Here is a 25,492-nt window from a genome sequence, read left to right as displayed (position 1 = left end):
GTACTGAGTAGGTATCATCGGCCAACTCAAAATAGAAAACAGTATATATCAGATAATATCATAAATCAACTACAATACTCAACATGTAGCAACAACAAGTTCTATAATCATTAATAAGCACTGCCAAGTTCACCCATGAGGACTCAAGCCTCAATACCATACCCATTTGGGAATTAGGTTCATTAGATTGAGTATATTAACATCTTTCAAGATTCATTATCTTTATTTCTCTCGTGCCGGTACGTGACACTCCGCTCCATACACTATCCTGGTGTCGGAACGTGACACTCCGATCCCCTAATTCTACGTGTCGGTTCATGACACCCGATCCCCTAATTCTACGTCTCGGTTCGTGACAATCCCCTATAAGAGTTCTGCTTAGTTTGAAATATATTCAAATATGTACATCATATTTTCTTGTAAACATTTCTAGATTTGCGCGTGCAATATTTGTATTCGAAAGTAATAAATCTGGACCATTATACATGTTTCAATAGCCTTTGTTTGAATTATTAATTGCTCAAAAATGTATAAAGATACGTTTTCATTAAATGTACTAACTCCTACCTCGTATAGATAGAAAACTATTTATTACAACTTACAATTCTACATGACATGTTTTCAAAAATAAAGGTATGTGATATCTCCAATCGGGAAAATTCTCAAGGGAATTCCTTCAGATGAAACTCAGTTCTTCTATGCACATCTTTATAATTACCCAATTCACTAAAATGACAACTAAAATCATAGCATGTTTTGACATTTTACTGATATTTCTTCTTCTCCAAATATGCCAAATGATAAATACAAAACTTCATTCAAGGAACACACAAGTTTGGAAAATATTTGAAACATCCATCTTGAACTTTGAACTTTAATTTATTAAAAATATATATTATAGATATTAGATCACAATTAAAAATTATATATATATATATATATATATATATATATATATATATATATATATACACACACACACACACACACATATATATATATACACACACACACACACATATATATATATGATAAGTAATGTTTAGTGTGTCTAGAATGCCTACGATTAAACCGGGTTCACACGGATTGATGCGCATAGAACCAGACCTCTGAATCCTTGCGACATCCAAGCCAACTAACTTGGGGAGTTAGTTGAGCTAGGAAAGGTTGGGTCCAGCCATGTAGGGCTCTCGAATATGAAGATTTACCCGGATGAGTCTTTATCGGATTTAAAAAGGGGAAATCTTATGTTTGGAGGGTCTAGGGGTAAAATGGTCTTTTTACATGCTAAGAGTAGTATCGTAATTACCCTAAATATGTAATTAATTATTTAATTAATAAGGTGGAGTGGTATTTATGAGAGAGGGGGCCGAAATTGCCTTTTTTGCAAAATCATGCTCCACCTGGGTTCGCACCTTGGTGGGAGCAATGAGTTAAATTATTTTATTTAAATTGTTAAATTAATATAATTAATTAATATTTATTATCTGATTTAATAAAAAGGAAAAAAATCATATTTTTGTAAAGGTTTGAAAGAGTCCTAGTTTGACTAAGTCTTTACCTAAGCCTAAGCAACCTTTCACGTTTAACTCTCTCTCGGGCATCAATATCTATCTTTATTTTTACGTTCTCTCTGCCTAAACAAAAGAACTGATAAGCAACTAAAAGTTCTTCACACTTGAAGAACATTCACTTTAAAAACATAACCAAAAACATCAGGCAAAAAGGGAGGGATTTTCCCGTCGAAGTTTGGTGTTGAAGCTTTCGAAATTGGACGTGAGTTTGGAGGAGGTCTTTGGGCATAAATTTCAAGGTTTGAACATAAAAATAATGTATGGGTTTTGTTACTCTTGGTCCCTTTCCCAAGAGACCTTAAGGACTCAAATGAATCTATTCCGAAAACTAGGGTTGTTCGCCGTTGCATGTCCCTGTCACTACTCCCATTGATTCGTAGGTTGGATATTTTTGTTGGTACAAATTAGGGATGTAATGTATTTTCGTGATGATCATGTTCATGTATGTGTGTTCGGATTTATGTGATTAATAAAGTATGTTTTTCCAAGACTATGTGATAAGTATGTGTGCAAAGTGTGTGTTGTCGTGGCTCTTGGACACGGATTGGAGCATGGAACAACACGTTTTATGGTTGTATTTCACGTGCACAAACTTGTATAAATCATGATGTTCATATGAAGTATAATGTGTCTTATTTGAGGGAAAAACTATTACCTAAATGATTCATGAAATGCCCTAAGAATTAACTCAAAATGTTGATGAAAAGAAGCTGAAAAATGTAACTCAAATTTCCAGCACCTTGTTGGTAAATTTTAGCCAAGTAAAGTTGTTTAATAATCTATGTAAAATGAAGAAAAATTAGTGAGGTCACTGAGTATCGAACCCGTGACCTCACCATGTTAAAAATCATTGAAATAATGTGAGTTAAAAAGAATATGGCATGTGCGATTCCAACCCGTGTGACTTGACCGAAAAGGAAAAGAAAAATAATAATAAAAAATAAGAATAAGGTGTATGGGGTTCGAACCCACAACCTCCCTATCAAACATTATAGAGAATTAAAATTAAAAAAAATTGAGGCACGTGGGAATCGAACCCACAACCACAAGGCAGAATAAAGGAAATTAAGGAGAAAATAAAATGAGGTTGTGGGGGTTCTATCCTACACCCTGTTTGTCATAACAAAAAATTGTTTAAGAAAAAAAGGCAAATAAAAGATAATAAGGTAGTGGGGGTTCGATCCCACATCCTCTCAGTCCCAAACGAACGAAAACTAAAGAAAGAAATTAAGGGAAAATGAAAAGGAGGCGTTGGGGCTCGATCTTGGATGCCCAAGCCGTGTGGATCAAACTAAAATAAATAAAAATGTAAGTGTTGATCAAGGGATTCGAAATCGGGTTCCCTTTCCCAAATTTCGTATTGATACATAGAATAAATGTTCAAAAATAATGTTTCCTACATAGATTGAAATCAAGATCTGGGTATACTTACTAGATGCATAAGTCTTGTACCACTTAATCTTAGGAAGATATGAATCACATAAACGAACTATGATTGAAGAATCATGGCTTGTATGTATAGACCCATAAGTCTAGCTTATGTGTAAAGTAAGTGAACCTAAGATGTATGTGACGAAATGATGAAACCCTTAGAGGGTCAAGTAAGATTGTGAAACACACTAAATGGCCAAGTACATTAGCATATGATGAAATGAACATTCACGTAAAAAGGGGTGAGTAATTATGAAGAGAAAATATGCTGAAGCTAATGAATGTGGTGACAACATGATAAGAGGCTCATGTAAAAGATGAGAGCAATCTCAAATAAGCCTAAGCAAATATTACCAAAACGTACTCACCTATGATAGTGTAAAGCTAAAGAAGAGATCTGTCTCTATCAACACTCTAACGAAAGTATTGAGATTAATATATACTTGTTATTTGTAGTTTTGATGATGTGACAAACTCAGGGACCTTGTAAAGGTGCGAGGTTCTCAACATGAGTTTTGATGACGTGATAAACTCAGGGACCTTGAAAAGGTACCAGGTTCCCAACATGAATATCCTGTTGACTGCCAGCTGGAGAAGGTACAGAAAGTGGGTGCACTTTTCCCAATGGCATCAGAAATGTCAAACCTTTCCAACCAATGGCAAGAGTTTTAGGAAAAGGACTTGTCTATACAATGTCACTTTCGTAAACATCATTCCTTAGTTTTTGCAACTTGAAAAATTACTCTCAAGAACACTTCCAAAGGCTATAGAAAATTAACGTGAAGAATTATTCAACAACAACTGAAAACTCAGAAGCATATCGTGTAGTTGTTTGAGAATATATTCTTTTGGTGTTACATTGTAAACTATTCCTAAATCTATAAAGGAATAAGTGTGGTGGTGTTGAAATTCTAAGTTGTCTAGAAGGGATACCTTAGTGGGTAGAATAACTTCTATTAGGCTTATCAAGTAATAGAGCTATTGCTTGAACGTGAGATTAAAAACTTTTTCTCACATTTGTGTAACTGGTTTTACTTTTACTTGCAAAGATTAGTGAAACAGTTGTGAAAATCCTGTGAGACAGGTCGTGGTTTTACTCCCTTAAGAAAGGAGGCTTCCACGTAAAATTGTTGTGTTGTTAAACTTCATTTACTCTATGTTCATACTTGTTTGTGTGTCAAGGGACCTGGTCCATTGACTGATAAGTGGACATATATCTTCTAACAAGTGGTATTTGAGTCGGCACTTTCTGTCTGTTTAACACCAAGAAAATGACATCTGTTCTGGGATGGCTGCTTCACCTAATCGAAAAGAAGGTCAGTCTTCAACTAGACCACCTCGTTTAAACGGACACTTCTATAGTTGGTGGAAAGTAAAAATCCATGATTTTCTTATGGCTGAAGATAGTGAGCTATGGGACATTGTCTTAAATGGACCATTTATTCCGATGATTGAAGAGAAAGATGGAGAAAAAACTAGGCTTGTTCCAAAGCCTAGACAAAAATATGATGAAGCGGATAGGAAGAATATCGAAAAAGGTTACAAGGTAAAGACACTTCTTGTCTGTGGGATAGGGCCAGATGAGTTCAATCGTGTCTCAGCGTGTGAGTCTGCAAAAGAGATCTGGGATTGCTTAAAAATAACTCATGAGGGAACTGAACAAGTAAACGAGTCAAAGATTGATATGCTCACCTCTTTATTATGAAATTTTCAAAATGAAAGAAGGTTAAACCATTCATGAGATGTTCACTATATTGTCATCCATCACAAATGAGTTGAGAAGCCTTGTAGAACCTATCAGTATGAGCAAGCAAGTTAGCAAAGTGCTTCGAATCCTTCCCAAGTCTTGGGAAAGTAAGGTTGATGCTATTACTGAAGCAAAAGATCTAAAAGTGTTAATAATGGATGCTCTCATTGGAAATCTTAAGACTCATGAGATGAATTGAAATCATGATCAGTCAAAGAAGTAAGTCAAAAAGTATAAGTCCTTGATGCTGAAATACAAATGTGAAGAGGACTCCAGTGATGATGACATGGCTTATCTCATCAATAGATTTCATAAAATTGTGAGAATGAACAAAGGTTTTATAAGGGGAGAAAATGGTCCTCGAACTGCCACTCAAAATGATACATGTTACAAGTGTGGAAAAGTTGGACACTTTATAAGAGAGTGTCCTTTACTCAAGGATGAAAATAAAGAATATCAAAAATCAAGAGGTGATAAAGAGAAGAGAAGGGACCTGGTACACAATAAAAATGATCGGAAAGTTGCTGCTCATTATGTGGTCAAAAAGTCTCTTGCTGCATGGGGAGACTCTTCAAGTGACTCAGAAGATCCTGATGAACCAAATGATGTGTCAATGGTGGTGGTTCATGAAGAGGAAACCATATTCAATGAGATGTTTGCTTTCATGGCTTATTTAGAAAATGAAGAAGAGGAGGACAAGGTAACTCTTCTTTATATGAAACATGATCTGAATACTTGTTCTCTTATAAAATAGAGAACATTAGCAAAGGTTATGATTGATTCAGTAATTGAGTTAACCTATGAAAGAGACATTATGAATGCTGAGCTTGACAGTTTAACTGAAAACAAAGATAAAATAGAAGAAAAAATGTTGAAAATGGAAGATAAAATGGCTTCTCTGGAATCTGACAAGACTGAACTTAAAAACCAGTTGTATCAGATAAATGAAGAAGCTGAAAAACAAAATGGAAGGTCAAATGGTTTACAAGTTGCAATTAAAGAAAAACTAAAAACCTCTAAGACATATCACGGGTTGGCTTTGGAGAAGAGCAACAACTTAGAAAAGGATATTGTCAAACTTAAGGAAGAACTTGAAAAATATCTTAAGTGGACAAAATCTTCTAAGTTGTTGTCTAGTGTAACAAATCAGAGTAATTTCAGTAAGAAGGGTCTAGGAAGTTTTAATATCACTCCTCCCTTTAATCCTCACAGCAAGTATGTCTTTGTGTCTGACAATTTGCTTTGTCTTCACTGTGGTAAAAATGGGCATTTAAAAGAAGAGTGTATTGCCTGGAGAAAGTCTCATGAAAGACTTTCTAAGTATACAGAGAAGCAAAGAGTATCAAAAGAGAGACCGGGTCCCCCAAAACAATTTTTTAACTAAAAGGTTTTCAAAGAAAAGATCTGATTCTGCTCGAAAATCTTTTGTCAAAAAGATTCAAAAACTACCCCATTGGACTAGAAACAATCTGATCACTCCATTGTCTGCTTTTTGGGAACTCAAGTTGAAATGGGTTCCCAAGCCTAACAAGTGATTCTTGTTGCAGGTGAGTGAGAGGAGCAGCAGTCAATGTTGGTATATGGACAGCGGATGCTCTATTTTGGTGATGTAAAGAAGGGTTATATTTTGGGAGTTGGTAAAGTGGGAAAATCTCTTGGATAATCAATTTATAATGTGTATTATGTCGGTGTATTAAAGTACAGTCTTTTGAGTGTATCTCAAATTTCTGACAAAGGAAATGAAGTGAAGTTTACTTCTGAAAAGTGCACTGTGGCTAATCTAACCACAAAGAAAGTGATTCTTATTGCCTTTAGAAGTAAAAACATGTATGTGGCTAACTTAGAAACGTCTAATGGAGATGATCTGACATGTCTTAGTGCTCAAAATGAAAATGTTGATTTGTGGCCTCGAAGACTAGGGCATGTGAGCTCATCTTTATTGATGAATAAACTGATTTCTAAGGACATGGTCCTAGGTTTGCCAAAGTTAAAGTTTTGTGAAAACAAAATCTATGAAGCGTGTGTCAAAGAAAAACAAATCAGTTCATCCTTCAAGTCAAAGAAACAAGTAACATCATCAAGAGTACTGGAGCTGTTACACATGGATTTATGTGGACCTTTGAAAGTTCAATGTAGAAATGGAAAGATATACATTATGGTGATAGATGATGATTACTCAAGGTACATATGGAAAAGATTCCTCAGATGAAAAGCAGAAACACCTGAAGAATTGGAAGTGTTCTTCAAAATGATTCAAACTAAATTGAATCAAGTGATTGTTGGAATTAGATTTGATCATGGAACTGAGTTTGAAAACTCAAAACTTGATCAATTCTTCATGGAGAATGGTATTAGTCATAATTTTTCTGCTCCAAGAACTCCACAACAAAATGGAGTAGTGGAAAGAAAAAACAGAACCTTGGTAAACATTGCTAGGACCATGATTATTGAGTCAAATCTTCCTCAAGGTTTCCGGGCTGAAGCTGTCAACACAGCATGTCATGTTACTAACAGGTGTCTGATAAGGTCTTTATTGAATAAGACTCCCTATGAGTTGCTCAACCACAGAAAACCTATGTTGAGTTATCTTAGGGCTTTTGGTTGCAAGTGTTTTGTGCTGAACAATGGAAAAGATGATCTGGGAAAATTTGATCCTAGAAATGATGAAGGAGTGTTCGTTGGATACTCTTTATCAAGTAAAGCATACAAAGTTTTCAAAAAAAGAACTCAATGTATTGAAGAAAGTATTCATGTCGTGTTTGATGAGATGGAAGTTTGAAAAGTGATGCATCAAATGATGAAGATGAGTTGATTAAGAGGTTTAATTCACAGAAAATTGAAGGAAGTGAAGCTGGTGCAAATGATCAGTTGAGGAATGACAATGATAATGAAAATCATAGTCTATCTGAAAAGACTGATGAAGGTGAAAAGTGTGATGAGGGACCTAGTACTACTCAGAACTCCAGTCAGAATATCTCAAACTCTCCAGAAATGATGAGCTCCTTGAAGAAAAAGAACATGCTTATCAGCTGAACCTGTCTACTTTGAGATCAGGATGGATACAGAGTTCATCACATCCTCTTGATAATCTTATCTCTCCCTTGAATTCTGGAATTCACACTAGATCAAAAACAAGGAATCTAGTTGCATTCTCAGCATTCATATCATCTATTGAGCCTAAGAATGTGAAAGAGGCATTAGGTGATGTATATTGGATCAATTCAATGCAAGAAGAACTTCTTTAGTTTTAAAGAAGTAAGGTGTGGTACATGGTTCCTCGACCTGTTTGCAGAACAGTGATAGGAACAAGATGGGTGATCAGAAACAAGCTTGATTAAAATGGTGTAATTACTAGAAACAAATCCAGATTAGATGTTCAAGGATACAATCAGGAAGAACGAATAGACTATGATGAAACTTTTGCAGCTGTTGCAATGATGGAGGCCATCAGAATTCTTATAGCTTTTGCAGCATTCATGGGATTCAAACTGTATCAAATGGATGTCAAAAGTGCGTTTCTAAATGGAGACTTGAAAGAGGAGGTGTTTGTTAAACAACCTCCTGTGTTTGAGGATGCTGAGCTACCAGATCATGTGTTCAGATTGAATAAAGCTCTGTATAGTTTGAAACAAGCTCCTAGAGCATGGTATGAAAGGCTGTCAAATTCTTATTGAAAAATGGGTTCAAAAGAGGAAAAATAGACAATACCTTGTTCTTATTAAAATGAGTACAAGAACTGCTTATTATTTAGGTATATATGGATGACATAATTTTTGGAGCTACATCAGAATATATGTGTGAAGAAATTTCATCATTAATGGGAAAGGAATTTGAGATGAGCATGATGGGTAAATTGACGTTCTTCCTTGGTCTACAAATCAAGCAATCATCAAATGGAGTCTCGATCAGTCAGGAAAAGTACATTAAGGGCTGTTGAAGAAATTCGATATGTTTGAGTCAAAACCTATTGATACTCCTATGGGAACAAACTCCAAGCTTGTGAATCAAACCATGTATAGGGGAATCATTGGGTCCTTGTTGTATTTGACTACTAGAAGACCTGATATTGTATACACTGTTGGAATGTGTTCTAGATTCCAAGCATGTCCTCGTGATTCACATCTGAAGGCTGCAAAATGTATTCTAAGATACTTGAAGAAGACAGGGGACCTGGTCCTCTTCTATCTAGCAGGTGACACTTTTGATCTTGTTGGTTTTGCAAATGCTAATTTTACTGGTTATCAAGTTGACCGGAAGAGTACTTCTGGAATGGCTTATTGCCTTTTATCTTCACTCATTTCTTGGGGAACTAAGAAACAGAATTCTGTAGCTCTTTGAACAGCTGAAGCTGAATATGTAGCAGCTGCTGCATGTTGTTCACAATTTCTATGGATCAAGCAACATTTAGAGGATTTTGGTGTAATCATCAAAGCTATTCCTCTTATGTGTGACAATACTAGTGTAGTTAGTATGGGAAAGAATCCAATTCAACACAAGAGAACCAAGAACATTGATGTTAGACATCACTTTTTGAGAGACAATGTTGAAAAAGGGAATATTGTGTTTACATATTGTCCAACAGAGGAACAAATTGCAGATATCTTCACCGAGACTCTCAGCAAAGATCAATTTGAAAGTAATAGGTTGAAGTTGGGCATGATGACCTCTAACTGATTTCCAGAGTTTCAATAGTTGAATTTCTTTGATGGCTAGACTTGCAGTGCAGGTATCCTTTGTGTCAATAATTTATTATCTGGATTATATCATTTTGGTACCTATTGTAGGTATACATTCAGGAAGGACTAGCTAAGCAAAGACATGTCTAGAACAGTTGTGGAATGATGATAAAGCTGTGTTATAAGACATGGTCCCAGTCAAGGTTAGCATTTTTACATTAATTTTAAATTGGAAAAAATATGACCGTTGATAAAGCCACGTGTCAGCATCGGTCATTCTGACCGTTAGTCCCATCGCTTATTCTTCAAGCGACGCGTCAAATAAAGGGACCTAGCACCGTTTCAAATCTTTTTTAAACCCTCCTTATTTCCGTTAAATTCTTAATCTCTCTCAACATTCCTTCACTTTAAAAGAAAAAAGAATGAAGAGAAAAGACGAAATCTTGTTTTATCCCCTTTTCTTTGTCTTAAAAAAACTACTATTCTTCTCATCTTCTGGTCAAGATGTCTGATCCTTCTTCAACCTCTAAGAGAATGCTCACTGCTCTTAGTGAGATTGAACCTATTGCCTTTTATTCTCCTTCAGCAGTAGAGTCTAGGTCTAATGTTCCTTCAAGTTCTCACCAAGATATTCCTAAAAATCCGTTTTACTCCATAGACCTGAACAGCTCTAATGTCCTTAGCGGACCTGGTCCTCATCATGAAATGCTGCCAGACGCTTTATTTGAAGGAGATTTTCCAAGAAACAAATCTTCTGAGTCAAACATTCTGGCTGCAAGTGAAGAGCTTGTAATTGAAAGTCTTGCAATGATGAGAGAAGAAGCCAGGGTAGAACAAAATGAACCTTTTCAAGGTGAAGAGATCATAGAGACTCAACCTATTTTTGATAAAACTCATGATTTTGGGAGGTATCCATCTTCTAACTCCTTTGATTCTGAAAGTGATGATGAATCTATCCAATGGAAGGTTGAAAGAAGGAATGTTAGTGTATCAAGAAAGGGAAAAGAAAAGGTAGTGGAAGAGTGCCTAGAAGGAGACCCACTACTAGATCTGATGCTAGGAAGTTGCTGGCTGATACTTTGAAGGCTAGTGCAAGGTCTACGGCAGAAATTAGGAATGCCGGAACATTCAAAATGTCAAACTTTAAAATGCCTGAATCTGGTGTCATAGAGGTGTCTGCTGAAGAGACAGAAAAGAAGCACAAGAAGAAAAGGTCAGGAAAAACAAAGTCAAGATCCCAAAAGGGTTTAGAAAGCAAAATCCACGAAGGAGAGATCTAACGGAAAATGGAAAAGATCACAAGGATCTGGTACCCAAAGAAAAGTTGAAGAGGATGTCAACAAACAAGAAATTGTTGACAACTTGAGAAAGCACTCTGTGCTGGGTGGGAGAGTTTTTGACATGGGAATAATCAACCTTCCCGGAATGGACTCTATTCATGACATGGTGGAGATTCAGTCATGAATGCATCTCTTCAACATAAAATCTCCTATTCTTCACGAAGAGGAAGTGCGTGAGTTTTACTAAAACATTAAATTTAAGGAAGATGGGAGTGTCCATTCCAGAGTGAATGATATTGCAATGCATCTGGATAAGTCTCTGTTGGGAAAAATTCTTAAGGTACCTCTAGAGGGTACCAGATCTCTGATTGGGAAAACATGTTCGGCTGTGTTTGTGGCATTGGTCTCGAAGCTTCCCATAACAAATTGTGCAGGGTTGTTTAAGAAGGTGATGAAAAGTTAGTATCAGTTGGTGTTTGAGTTTTTAAACAAAACTCTACTTCCTCGAATTGAAAAGAGGACCTCAGCTACTTCTGCTGATTTTGTTTCTGATGGAGTTGTTGTGCAAATTTGAACCTCTGAATCTCCCAGGGCTCATGCTTGAACACATGCACATGACGGTCATGGAGAGGAAAGGAATACATGGAATGGGATATGGATACTTTCTTACTGATGTATTCAAACACTTTAACATTCCTCTGAGCGTTGGCAAGGTTGGTACAGTGAAACAAGCTTTTTCAGAGAATTCTCTTGTTGAATGTGAGTGTATTGAAGGGAAAGGAATTACCAAGAGCAAAATGGCACAACTCATAGAAGACCAGGACCAACTCAAGCATGAAGTTGAAAAATTAACTATGCGATTGAGTGGAAAAGATGCTGAAATTGCTATACTCAAAGCTGAGCTGCTCACTGCACAGACAGAGCCTTTGAAAGGGAAAATGCAGAGCTAAGGGCCAAGGTTATTTCCTTGCAAGAAAAGGCAATAAAGGATAATGATGATGCAAATGATAGACTCACTCTCATTATTCAGTCCCTTTCTCCTCAACCTCCCCCTTCTTAGTCTGTCCCAATCGTTTTCTGTGTCATCCTTGTGTGGCTTGTCTTTTTTTGTCATTGGATTCTCAGTTTGCTATTAATATATTAAATGTTTATCTTGGAATGCTATTTATCTTATTCCGCTGGTGTTCTAGCTACTATCTCTTGTGAATGCTTTTCTTTTTGTTTGATTGTTATCAAGCTTTGGTCTTGTATAATATTATTGTTGATACTATTGGTTTAATGTGTCTCTTTTTTATGATGCCAAAAGGGGGAATTTTAACTGATAAGTTGTAATACAGTAAGGGGGAATACAGTCAAAAACAAAAAAAAAACTTTTTTAAGGAGGAAGGACAAGTAATTTAGGGGGAACCTGTTATGTAGCTGGAGAATTTCGTTTCAGGAGGATGGACTAGTAATTCAGGGGGAACATGTTATGAAGCTAGAGTGGTGCCTGGAGTATTGTTTGTCATCATCAAAAAGGGGTAAAATGTTATTTGTAGTTTTGATGATGTGACAAACTCAGGGACCTTGTAAAGGTACCAGGTTCTGAACATGAGTTTTGATGATGTGATAAACTCAGGGACCTTGTAAAGTTACCAGGTTCCCAACATGAATAGCCTGTTGACTGCCAGCTGGAGAAGGTACAAAAAGTGGGTGCACTTTTCCCAACGGCGTCAGAAAAGTCAAACCTTTCCAACGAATGGCAAGATTTTAAGTAAAGGGACTTGTCTTTACAATGTAACTTCCTAAACATCATTCCTTAGTTTTTGCAACTTAAAGAAGTACTCTCAAGAACACTTGCAAAGGCTATAGAAAACCAACGTGAAGAATTATTCAACAACAACTGAAAACTCAGAAGCATATCGTTTAGTTGTTTGAGAATATATTCTTTTGGTCTTACATTGTAAACTATTCCTAAATCTATAAAGGAATCAGTGTGGTGGTGTTGAAATTCTAAGTTGTCTAGAAGGGATAGCTAAGTGGGTAGAATAATTTTTACTTAGGCTTATCAAGCAATAGAGTTATTGCTTGAACGTGATTAAAAACTTTTTCTCACATTTGTGTAACTGGTTTAACTTTTGCTTGCAAAGATTAGTGAAACAGTTGTGAAAATCTTGTGAGACAGGTCGTGGTTTTACTCCCTTAAGCAAGGAGGTTTCCACGTAAAATTTTTGTGTTGTTAAACTGCATTTAATTTCTGTTCATACTTGTTTGTGTGTCAAGGGAACTGGTCCATTGACTGATAAGTGGACGCATATATTCTAACAATACTTAATACTAATGATGAGATTAGAAATCATCTATTGAGATATGATGTCCTCATACCAGAAGTCAGCTTCCATGATGTATGAGTTGAATGTAATAGATCTTTATACTGAGCACCGATAGGCTAGCTATGAGCGGTGATGCATTCTTTCGGGAAGGACGGAGGTGCACATTACTCTCATGAGATGAGACTGTCTGGCATGCCAGGTATGGGTCTCCTTATATCTCCTAGTGTGTGAACCTATACTGCCAATATAGGGATCTAGCAGGGTTCAATTCCCTATGTAAGCTAGCATGTTTTTGGTCATTTGGCCTATGATTCAACCTCTTTTTCTTGTGGGGCAGACGGTGGAATTCACGATGCTTACATGATCTATGTCGGTTAAATTTAAAGTTCCAAAATGAATGAATGAATGAGGTTAGCCTCAAATGATGCACATAATGATATGAACGATACTAAAGGTGTTAGGATAGGATAATCAACAGGTGATCTAGACTCAAGTAATGACACTAGGTTATTCTTGATCATTTAAAGAGCAAACACGATGAGAGTCTTAAACTACATCCTAGGTATCGCTAGTGTTTACACTAGCTTATGAAGGAATGAAATAAAGTACGTATGAATGAATGAAGCAGACTCTGTGTTTGCTAAAGAAGGCTCCCTAATTGAGGTCCCATATGTTGAGCCCTCATTTTGGAAAGTCTTAATGTCAAGTCCATGATTCCAAGGTCTCATGGCATATGAACGATTTGATATGAAATATGTTCTGTGCTATATGCAATATGTTATGTGCTATGTGTATGATATTATGTATTACGTATAATATGATACGTATGATAATTCATTTTACTCTCATGTCATGTTTTTCCTAAGCCAAATTTGGAAAGTCCCCTGACTTTTCCAATTCAAATTTTCCATGTCCCCTGTTTTTTCTAATTCAAATTTGGCAAGTCCCCCGACTTTCCTAATCCAAATTTGTGCAAGTCCACTGACTTGACTTTCCATAACTCATGTTGTTAGGAAAGAGATATTCTTACTTATGCATGTCCTTGGTGTGTGCTTGAATATACCCTTACTTAGTACAAGTGTGTTCTAATCCCATGCAACTGTACATTTTTAGGTGAAGGCACAGGTGGACGTTAGAGTTTACAGATCGACGCTGAAGCTATCCGGACGTGGAGCATTCATCTGGACTTGGTTGGCCCTCATACATTCGAGGACGCTTGCCCATTATATTCTAGCTTAGTTATAGGATTGAGCTGGTGGATTATGTTCCACTAGCATTTCTTTCCCATTTTATTTCAGACATTGTATTTGTGCCATTTTGAAAAGTATACACTTAATGCAGTATTGAACTATTTCTTTCATTTGATGATTTTAATGATAGATGGTTGATGGTGAACATATATGAATTTATGTAGAATGACTTACATGCATGTTACGAATCAAAAAATTTAAATTTTCCGCTAAAATTAACCTAGATAAAGTAAGGATGACGTATATAGACTTGTCTGCGACCTCTGAGAGGTCAGAGATACCGGTATCTTCTGGGGTCTAGATTACGGTCGTGACAGTGAAAACCAAGTTCCAATGGATCCTAAGAAAGTGCAGGACATTGTCAATTGGCAGACACCTCGTTATGTTAAGGATTTAAGATCATTTCTTGGGTTCGTAACTATTACAGGAAGTTCATTGCGGGTAATTAAAATAGGTAAGCGGCTTTGACTGATTTGTTAAGGAAAGATCCGAAATGGGTGTGGTCTAAACAATGTGGAGAATCATTTCAAAATTTGAAGGAAGCTATAACATCTGAACCAATATTAAAATTGCCTAACTTTCAGTTACTGTTTGAAGTTCACACTGATGCGTCTGATAATGGTATTTGAGGTGTATTAGTGCCGGAAGGTCATCTTGTGGTCTTTCAATGTCGAAAATTGAATGATGTAAAACAAAGGTATCGACTCATGAAAAGGAAATGGTTGTTGTTGTACATTGCATACGGCTTTGGAGAGTCAATTTGCTGGGAACTCAATTTGTGGTGTGGACTGATAATGTTGCTAATACACTTTTTAAGACACAGAAAATGATAAGTCCTAAACAGGCATGGTGCTAGAAATTTCTGGCTGAATATGAATTTATGTGGGAACATAAACACAACCAAGTTGTTGATGCATCTAGTCAAAAGAAGGTATTTATTGCAGTCTATTCAATTTAAGAACTTGAAAATGACTTCTTTGATAAAATCAGGTTGTGTGCTGCAAATGATTCATTGTATGTTAAGTGGATTGTTCAAGTGCAATATGACACAACAAAAGGTATTGGGTCGAGGACGATCTACTCTATTTCAAAGGGTAGAGAATCGTTGTACCAAATCAGGGTGGACTGCGCAATGACTTGATGATGGGCTGGACATTATGGTGTTGAAAAGATGTTCGTTTTACTGTCTCGTGTTTAATTCTGGCCAAAGATGGAACATGACATAGAGGCATACGTAAAGACTTGTCATGTTTGTCAAGTACACAAGACTTAACATAAGAAAGAAGATTGGTTATTGCATCCCTTTCCTATTCCAGGAAGGACTTAGTTGTCAGTAAGCATGGATTTCATTTATGGGTTTCCAAAGGTAGATGGAAAAGCATCCATAATGGTAGTGGTACAAATGTTTTTGAAATATTCTATTTTCATTGCTACACCTGAATTATGTTCATCTGATGCTGCTGATTTGTTCTATAAATATGTGGTTAAATATTTTGGTGTTCCGAGTGACATTGCGACTGATAGGGATACAAAGTTCACTGGCACGTTTTGGATAGCTTTGTTCAATATGATGGGAATTGAGTTAAAATTCTCTACTGCAAATCATCCACAAACAAACAGACAAGCAGAAAGAACTAATCACTTATTAGAAGAGTACTTGAGGCACTATGTGACAGAAAGTTAACGGAATTGGGTTGCATTGTTAGACACTATGCAATTTTGTTATAGTCTGCATAAGTCATCTACAACATAAATGAGCCCTTATGAAATTGTTTAAGGCAAACAACCTATGACCCCATTGGATGTTGATAAGTCTAAAAATCAGGGGAAGTGTCCAGCAGCGTATAGAGTTTTGAAGAGACAGAATTGAGATGTTATCTGAGATTCAAGACAGCCTTCACAAGGCTCAGCGGCACATGAAGAAGTATATTGACCAACATCGTCGCTCAGTTGAGTTCAATGTGGGTGACAAAGTGTTGATAAAACTTACTCCGTAAATCTGGAAATAGATTGCAAGTAAGACTAGACATCGGGGTATGATTCCTTAGTATGATGGCCCATTTGAAGTGGTGAAACGGGTGGGCAAAGTTGCTTATAGATTGAAGTTGCCAGAAAGGTTAAAGATTTATCCCACTTTCCATGTGAGTTTCTTGAAATCTTACTTTGCATATGTAGATAATCTGTACACGAACATGTCAAAGAGGGCTCCTCTATCAATACCTACACAGTTAGATGCTGAAATTGAGAAGATTCTCGATCACCAGGTTCTGGTCACAAGTAAGAAGAATACAAAGAAATAATTTTTTATGCATTGGAAAGGCAAGAGTGCAGCTGATGTAGTATGGGAGAAAGCAAGGACTTAAGGTAGTTCGATGCTCAAATCGATGACTATCTCAAAATAGTCTCTATTAGGACATCGAGTTTAAGTGGTGCGTGTGATATATTAGACCCGTAAACTACTTAATCTAACTACGTGCAAAGATGACTAGGATTTGGGTATTCGTCTTGGCATGCATGAGGTAAAACAGTGCAACAAAGGTTCAAGGTGTTTGGGTGTTGGCAAGGCAACTTGGATGTGCAAGACTTACGTGGGGCAGCAGTCGTCGGCAAGGCAAGGCAGTGTGTTGGATTGACAAGGCAAGGTTGTGGATGTTGACAATGGCAAGGCGAAGACATTTACCCGAGTTGCTGAAATAAAACTAAGTCTTGGAATCTAGCTGAAATATTCTATGTGATAGAAGTAGCCTAAAATATTCTAAGTGTTAGAATGCGAGCTGAAATATTCTAAGTGTTAAAATATTGTTATTTCAATTAGGATAGAATTGAATTCAAAATTAAATTCAATTTATTGGAAATTGTAGATGTTGGGGACATAGTTTGAATTCTAGAGTGATAAGTGTTGGATAGATGTCATTTGTAACTACGTTAGGAGATTGATTCTGGCCCTAGACAAATTTGTGAAGCCTTTCGCTTGTATTGATTTTATAATTAATAAATGTTGGAAAGAGTTCTTGTAAAGTGTTTGTTTATTATTAAAGTTCGATGCCTTCAAGAATTTATGTACTTAGTCAAAAATGTGAGTAATTAGTCTAACGTTTATAGACGTTTTCCGACTTCCTAGAAGTGGTGTTTGATAAAAAAAAATTGACCCTCTTTCACTTAGTATTACCGGATTGATTAATCGTATGAATAGTATTTACTACAACTTCTGGGTTTTCTAGTGTTGTATAATATAATAATATATTATTACTATCTAAATATAATTAAAGAAATATTTTATGACATTTTAGTGTAGAGTAATTTTTTTAATGAAATTATTGTATTAACTTAATTTTATAGGGATATTTTAATATTTCAATTTTCAACTTCTTTGTTCCTGATATGATATAATACATATTTGATCACATTTATTATTATTATTATTATTATTGTTGTTGTTGTTGTTGTTGTTGTTGTTGTTGTTGTTATTAAATAATACTAGATCACATTTAAAAAATAGTAGATCACATTACATTTAAAATTATTCTAAATATATATAACATATATTAGATCACATTTAAAATTATTCTAAATATATTTAATATTCCATCATCTTTTAATTAGGTATAACAGTCTCTTCTTTTATTTGACATTCCGACACCTTTAATATATAAGTAAGAGCCATTAAATGACATATTTGTGTATAATGTCAATTTGGATTGATGTATAAATAGTAAATTAATAACATTGTCCTTTCTTATTTATGATCTTTTATGGAAAAACAGTTAGTATACTCCCACTATTTCAAACCTTATACATAATTCTCTTTTAAAGAGAATCAATTAATAAAATTGGATCATGTTGAATATCTTTAAATTCTTCTTTATCTTATTTTCATAAATGAATATCAATATATGAGAGAGATAAAGTCATTTCAAGAGAACACAATTTTAGACCCAAATTCTACTTCACCACTCTGCTACTTCCTCACTAACATTCGATCATGTTTTCGTTTCTTCCTTTTCGGAATTGGATTCATCATACCTGTTCTATTCAAATTCCTTCCCTCGTGGTATCATTTCATTTTCACTACAAATCATCATGTCAGTTTCACTACAAATCATGATTCGATACACCAAAATGAAATCATAGCAGACATTCTCTTAAGGTTGCCCACAAAGTCTCTCTTGAAATGTATGTGTGTGCCAAAATCATGGCATCAACTCATATCTAGCCCCGATTTGTGAATATCCATCTTAAATTAAACAAAAAACATACGGTTCAATTTCCACGCTACTTCGAAGATATGAGGTTTTGTTCACTCCCTCCTCTTTTTAAAAAACAACTCAGTGAAGAGCTATATCACATAGATCCTCCCTGTTCACCACCTTTCTTTGTGTATTCTGTCAATGGATTGATTTGTCTTTTCAATCGCAGAGGGGATACATATATATGGAACCCCATCATTAGGAAATCTAAGAAATTTCTTGAGTCGTCGTGGGGTACCTCTTGCTATACCAAATATGGTTTTGGATACGATGACTCATGTAACGATTATGAAGCCCTATCTATTGATCACTATGGTAATTCATGCAATGGTGAGTTGTCCAACCTGAGGGTTGTTTTCAATATTTACAGTGCAAGAACTGATTCTTGGAAAACACTTGATGACCAACTTCTGGGAATCATTGTATTTTAAATTATTTTTCGTAAATTTATCAATGGTATGATTTATTGGGCTGCAACTATGGGTGTTCATGATTTCAATGTGCGCAACATCATTTCTTTTGATGTAGCAGACAACACACAGGGAATCTTGGAGCTTTCCATTTGTGGCGAAGAAATTTTAAATATAAAAATGGGAGTTGTGGATAGTGATCTTTTTGTGATCTATACTTGTATTCCAGGTACTACCTCTGACGTCTGGATTTTAAAAGATCGCAAAGGTAATGTATCATGGATGAAACAGTTCACCATAGAATATCCTCAATATGCTATATTGTATGGGTTGATTCACCCATATTCACATTTTCTATATACCTCAATCTGTCAGATAAGGGTGACATTTTACTTTTGATTCCCGAAAAAATCATGATATTTGATGGTTCAACTACAAATTTCAAGAACGGATTGTTAAGGAATGCAATACTGCAAAAATCTGTGGAGAAATCCTAGTTAATCCCCTAATAATATCCTGTAAGATTTCTTCTTTGTTTAAAATATTTGCATTCCAAAGCATTTGTTTGAATTATTAAGTTTTTATTGGAAATAGATTTGGATTTTGTAATATGTAAATGTGCTCTATTACACCTTTTACCAATTTCTTGTGAGTGTGAATATAACATCCTTCTATCATTGAACACTAAATTACTTATATGCTAAATAACGAAATAAAATATGCACCAACTATGCTAAAAAGACAAAACAAAAAAGGAAAAATGAAGTGCACATGTATTCAAGACAAGCTATTGTTTCTATACCTTGATCCAAAGCAATTTATAGACGAGATGATTTTTTTCTTTCGTTCTATTTTTTCCATTAATAATAAAAGAACCTTCAAATAAACGAGATATCATTCCACACAAAATACTAAAATTAAAATCACTTTAAGGTTTAGTGAATGTTTGTATTGTGAGTAAAAACGAAGTTTTGATGACCGCTTATATTTGACTTAGTGGAGGTTTTAATTGCCACAAAAAAACATATCTATAGCGGCGACCCTTATTACTTTTGGTGGTTGTGTTTATTAAAGTGCTACTAAAACTAATCTTTAGCGACAACTTTATTTGATTTAGTGGCAGTTTTAGATACCACTACTTACCTTTAGCGGCGACTGTTATTTGTTTTAGTGTAAGTTGCCACTAAAACATTTCCTCAGTTGCCATGAATACTTGCCTTTAGTGGCAACTTTTATTTGATTAGCGGTTTTAGTTGCTACTAAAACTTTCCATTAGCGGCGACTGTTATTGGTTTCAGTGGCTGTTTAAGTTGCCACAAAAATTTACCTTTAGCTGCCACTCTTATTGTATTTAAGGCAATTTAAGTTGCCACTAAAATTGTTCCTTAGCAACAACTGTTATTGGTTTTAGTTGCCACTAATCTTTCCTTTAGCAATGACTGTTATTTGTTTTAATGGTTGTTTTTGTTGCAAAAAATGCCTATGTTTAGCGGCGACCGTTATTTATTTTAGTGGCTGTTTAAGATAGCTACTTCAATCAGAAACAATGGAGACTATCAAAATGTTTCGAGAGATTCAACATTTAGCTCTTATCCTCAAAATAATAATTAAGAAATATAAATCGGGACTAGTTTATTTATATCCTAAGGATAAAAGAAATAAAGAATACAAAAGTATATATAATAACCCATAACAAAGTTATTTTTGAAAATTCAAAAAGATGGAGATATGAAAAATCAAAATTCACTTACAATTTAGTATTTGATAAACATCCAGCTTGTAACCATTCCAATTCACATATTTCTCAACAAAAAGAAAATAAATATATATGAATAAAATTATAAAGAACATAAATATAAGAATTTGTAAGGATCCTTACAATTACAAATTGATAATCAATCTTTTTACAAATGGTGCATATTAATCTACTGAAATCTATATAATCGCAAATTTTGAAGAAAGAAGAGAATTGATATAATGTTGTTAGTGAGTATGTTTGATAGACACTTCATCATCCCTAATTATTATAAACTAAAACTAAAAGTTAGTATTTTTTGACTCTTCGTTATGCACATTTTGTACATGAATAACTTCCTCAAACATTTACTACACAAAACTAATAGACATATTAGTCTATTTTCTTATAAAATTTGTTGAATTTAAGCTAACATTTTATTAGGTAGAATGCATTAAGTAAAAGGGTATGTTTACTCTTTGTTTATTAAAAATTATATAAGTAGAAAAACGATGAGATAGAAAATTTAATATCCCAAAGAATTTGATTGATTGTTTCAAGATGCATGATTTTAAATAAAATTAATTATATTAATATTTAATTTAGTTTGGGGATAAAATAATGTCAGAATGATAATTCAAACTTTTAAGTTATATAATAGATACTAGATAGATCACATTAAAAATTATTCTAAATATATATAACACATATTAGATCACATTTAAAATTATTCAAAAAATATATAACATATATTAGATCACACTTAGAATTACTCTCTCTCTCTCTCTCTCTCTCTCTATATATATATATATATATATATATATATATATATAACATAACAAATCACATTAAAAAATATTCTAAATGTATTTAGTATTCCATCATCTTTTAGTTAGGTTTAGCAGTCTCTATATACGTCTAAGGGCCGTTCGAAAAACAAAATTACTACTGCTCCTTCACCCCTCACTCTCTGCTTGCCCGCATGTTTTTGTTTCTTGCTTTTCGAAATTAGATTTATCGGACTCTTCTATTCAAATTCCTTCTCTCATGGTATCGTTTCATTGTCACTACAAATCATCTTTTCATTTTTGCTACAAGTAATGATTCGACACTCCCAAATGAAATTATTACATACATTCTCTTAAGGCTGCCACAAAGTCTCTCTTGAAATGCATGTGTGTGTTAAAAATCATGGCATCAACTCATATCTAGCCCTGATTTTGTGAGCATCCATCTCAAAATAAACAAATATCATACTGTTCTATTTCCAGGATACTTAGAAAATATGAGGTTTTGTTCACTTCCTCCTCTGTTTAACAAACAACAACTCACTCAAGAGCTATATCGCATGGATCCTCCATGTTCACCACCTTTATTTGTGGGTTCTGTCAATGGGCTGATTTGTGTTTACAATCACAAAAGGGATACATATATATAGAACCCCACCATTAGAAAGTCTATGAAATTGCTTAAGTCGTAGTGTGGTACCTTTCGCTATACCAAATATGGTTTTGGATACGGTGGCTCAAGTACCGATTATAAAGACCTATTTATTGATCATTGTGGTAATTCTAACTATGGTGTGTTCTCGAACCTGAGGGTTTTTGTCAATATTTACAGTTCGAGAACTGATTCTTGGAAAATGCTCCATCACCAGCTTCAGGGAATCATTGTATTAAATTGTTTAGGTAAATTTATCAATGGGAAGATTTATTGAACTACATCTATGTAGGGATTCATGATTACAATGTTTGCAACATCATTTATATTGATGTAGCAGACGATACATGTGGAATCTTGGAGCTTCGCGTTTGTGGAGAAGATGTTTTTAATATCAAAACAGGAGTTGTGGATAGTGAAATTTCTGTGCTCTGTACTTGTAAGTCAGGTACTACCTCTGATGTCTGGATTTTGAAAGATCCAGAGTTAATGTTTCATGGATGAAACACTTCATCATCGAATATCCTCAAGATGTTGTATTACATGGGTTTGATTAACCCGTTTTTACATTTTCTATATACCATCATCAGTTAGATAACAATGACATTTTACTCTTGATTCCTGGAAAAATCATGATTTTTGATGGTTGAACTACAAAATTCAAGCACACTGCTATTGTTAAGGAATGCAATATTGTAAAAATCTATGGAGAAAACATTGTTAATTTCCTAACATTGTAAAAGTTCTGCTTAGTTTAATATATATATGAATCCACACATCATATTATCTTGTTAGCATTTCTAGATTCGTCCAATATTTGTTTCAAAAACATTTGTTGAATTATGATGTTTTTATTTGAAATAGATTTAGATTTTGTAATATGTAAATGTGTTGTATGACACCTTTTACCTTTGATCCAGAGCAATTTATCAACGAGATGATTTTTTTTTCATCCGTTCTATTTTTTTCACTAACAAATAAAGAACCTTCAAATAGATGAGATATCATTCCTCCCAAAATACTATAAGTAAAATCACTATAAGTTACCTAGTGTAATTTGACAAGAAAGTTAATATTCGTTAATTTGAGGTTGCTTAATTTGCTCATATTGACATACCAGTCGGTTGTCTAGCTACTACTTTTAGCTACAATTAAGAGTGAATTACCTCCATATAATCCATCTTCACATTGAGCCAACACTAAAAACAAACCCAACACAGTTTCATAATGAGGTAGATCATGAGGATAGAGTGTACTCAGACTTATTTCTACCTCATGCAGATAGAAAGACTGTTTTTATGACATACAATTGCACATGACAAGTTTTTAGTGTAACATAAATGTGGAATATAAATAGGTAAGTCTTCTACTTCGAGGTAAGCTTCTCAAGGGAATGGCTGCTGATGAAACTCAGTTCTTCTATCCATTAACCGTGTTTCTATGAACGCGAACGAGCCAAATGCCAATTCACATGACTTTGTCACTTTATTGTTTTCCATTCAAAAAATCATTATGTTATTATTTGCTGGCTTAGAAAAGAAAAGATTTGACTCTTGATCTCCCATATTTTCACTATTATACTTTGTGAAATCATATATTTAGCTTTGCAAATTGTGCAAATTATCTCCTAGAAAAGGAAAAAATGCAAAAGTACCCCCAAAACCTATGCCCGAAATTCCAGGAACACACTTATACTATAATAAGGTACAATTACCCCCTAAACTTATTTCATAAGTAATTTTCTACCCCTTTTCGGCCTACGTAACACTAACCTTACAAAAAATAGTCAACCAGCGTTGCGCCCAAAAACGACAAGTAATTGATGAGGAGCTCACATGGATCCTCCCAATTTATCAGCTTTCTTTGTCAGTTCTGTTGATGGACTCCTCTGTCTCTGCAATCAGAAATTGGAGACGTATATATGGAACCCAGCTATTAGAATGTCAAAGAGAATACGTGATTCGCCATTGCGTTCTTCTTCCAATACAAAACTTGGTTTTGGATATGACGAGTCTCATGACGATTATAAAGTTCTGTTCATCAATTATTCTTGTCCTAGTTACTATGATAGTATGGGCTATGTGTCCAATCCGAATATTGTGGTCTACATTTATAGTTTACAGACTGATTCTTGGACAATAATACATGACCAGCTTCAGGGCAACTTTCTCAAAAATACTTTGGGTAAATATATCAATGGGAAGATTAACTGGATTTCATTTAATCGTCTTGGTATTGAAAAATCATTTATTTTGTTATAGCAGACGAGACATGGGGAACTTTGGAGCTTCCGTTTTTAGACAAGACAATTGTAACTATCAGCTCGGAGTCGTGAGAAATGATCTTTCGTTGATTAATACAAGTAATTTTACGAATACTTCATCGGATGTCTGGATTTTCAAGAATTTTGGATTTTGAACGAAATTGTTCACCATCAAATATCATCCAAACCGGTCGCAATTTGTGGATTCTACACTCCTTCATGCATTCTCTGTACGATTTCATGAGTCAAATAACGGAGACTTTTTACTTTTGCTTCCCCCATTGATCATGAGATTGATGGCACAACCAGACGACTAAAGCACAGAGTTTATGTGGAGGAATCTGTTGATGATGGACAATGCAATGCTATAGAAATCTATGTAGAAAGCAATGATAATCCCCTGACAATATCGACCACGGACGTCATATTCAAAATCATTTAGCTGAGAATTATGCTTAGTTTAGCAGATATGCTCTTTTTGCACTTTCTTATTTTGTCAAATGTAGGCCAAGACATTGAATATTATATCCTGATAAGGTGGTGAAACAATGAATATATATCCATACATCATATTTGCTTGTAGTTTCTTAAGCACTATTTCTTGAACCAAAAAGCAAAAGAGGACAGAAAAAGAACAGAACTGATGTTTATATATGGAAATTGTGGTAAGTTAGATGTCAGTTGTTAAGGACTTCACGCATTTATGCTTCCCTTTATTACTAGTCATGTGTTCAAATTTTGTTAGATGCAACTATAACTTGTTTTGTGGTATTGAATTTAAGGAAGTGGAAGCTTATGTTGAACACTCATCGATCTGTACTTTCTGACTGCATGGATTGAAGCGATGAAGCCATGAAATATTTGTTGTTTTGATGTTTATCATGATACATTACTTATTATTCTTTCTTGCCAAGTTGAACAATGATCTTTTTTGCCTTCTCTATTGTGTTCAGTACCAGAATCGGGATAATATCATAATACCAGAATTGTTAAAAACTTTGTTTGGTACAAGTTTTATGTTGTATAATGAGATATTTGAATGTCTCTAGAATCTGATGAGAACCCAATATTGTTGAGTAACGAAACAGCTCCAAATGAAGCAAAATAGACCGAGGATTCATACAACT

The 25,492-nt window shown here is 34.7% G+C and overlaps 1 protein-coding gene and 4 pseudogenes across 1 annotated transcript; all 5 read left to right on the top strand.

The window, feature by feature from the left end:
- Window positions 1-3,677, top strand: part of LOC107019549 — an 11,859-nt pseudogene extending 8,182 nt beyond the window's left edge.
- Window positions 3,678-4,293: 616 nt separating this feature from the next.
- LOC107019547 lies at window positions 4,294-7,785 on the top strand. Its single transcript, XM_015220007.1, has 7 exons — window positions 4,294-4,668; window positions 5,300-5,452; window positions 5,507-6,091; window positions 6,300-6,361; window positions 6,457-6,933; window positions 7,042-7,425; window positions 7,527-7,785. Exons 1-7 carry the CDS (start codon window positions 4,294-4,296, stop codon window positions 7,783-7,785), a joined length of 2,295 nt encoding a protein of 764 aa, XP_015075493.1.
- Window positions 7,786-18,252: 10,467 nt separating this feature from the next.
- Window positions 18,253-19,504, top strand: LOC107019546 (annotated as a pseudogene).
- Window positions 19,505-21,644: 2,140 nt separating this feature from the next.
- On the top strand, window positions 21,645-22,855 carry LOC107020219 (annotated as a pseudogene).
- Window positions 22,856-23,767: 912 nt separating this feature from the next.
- Window positions 23,768-24,807, top strand: LOC114077183 (annotated as a pseudogene).
- Window positions 24,808-25,492: the final 685 nt, after the last annotated feature.

Source organism: Solanum pennellii, chromosome 5 (genome assembly GCF_001406875.1).
Source record: "Solanum pennellii chromosome 5, SPENNV200".
Classification (NCBI taxonomy): Eukaryota; Viridiplantae; Streptophyta; class Magnoliopsida; order Solanales; family Solanaceae; genus Solanum; species Solanum pennellii.
The sequence above is the reverse complement of the archived record's forward strand: the minus strand, read 5'-3'. Positions and strand labels throughout refer to the sequence as shown.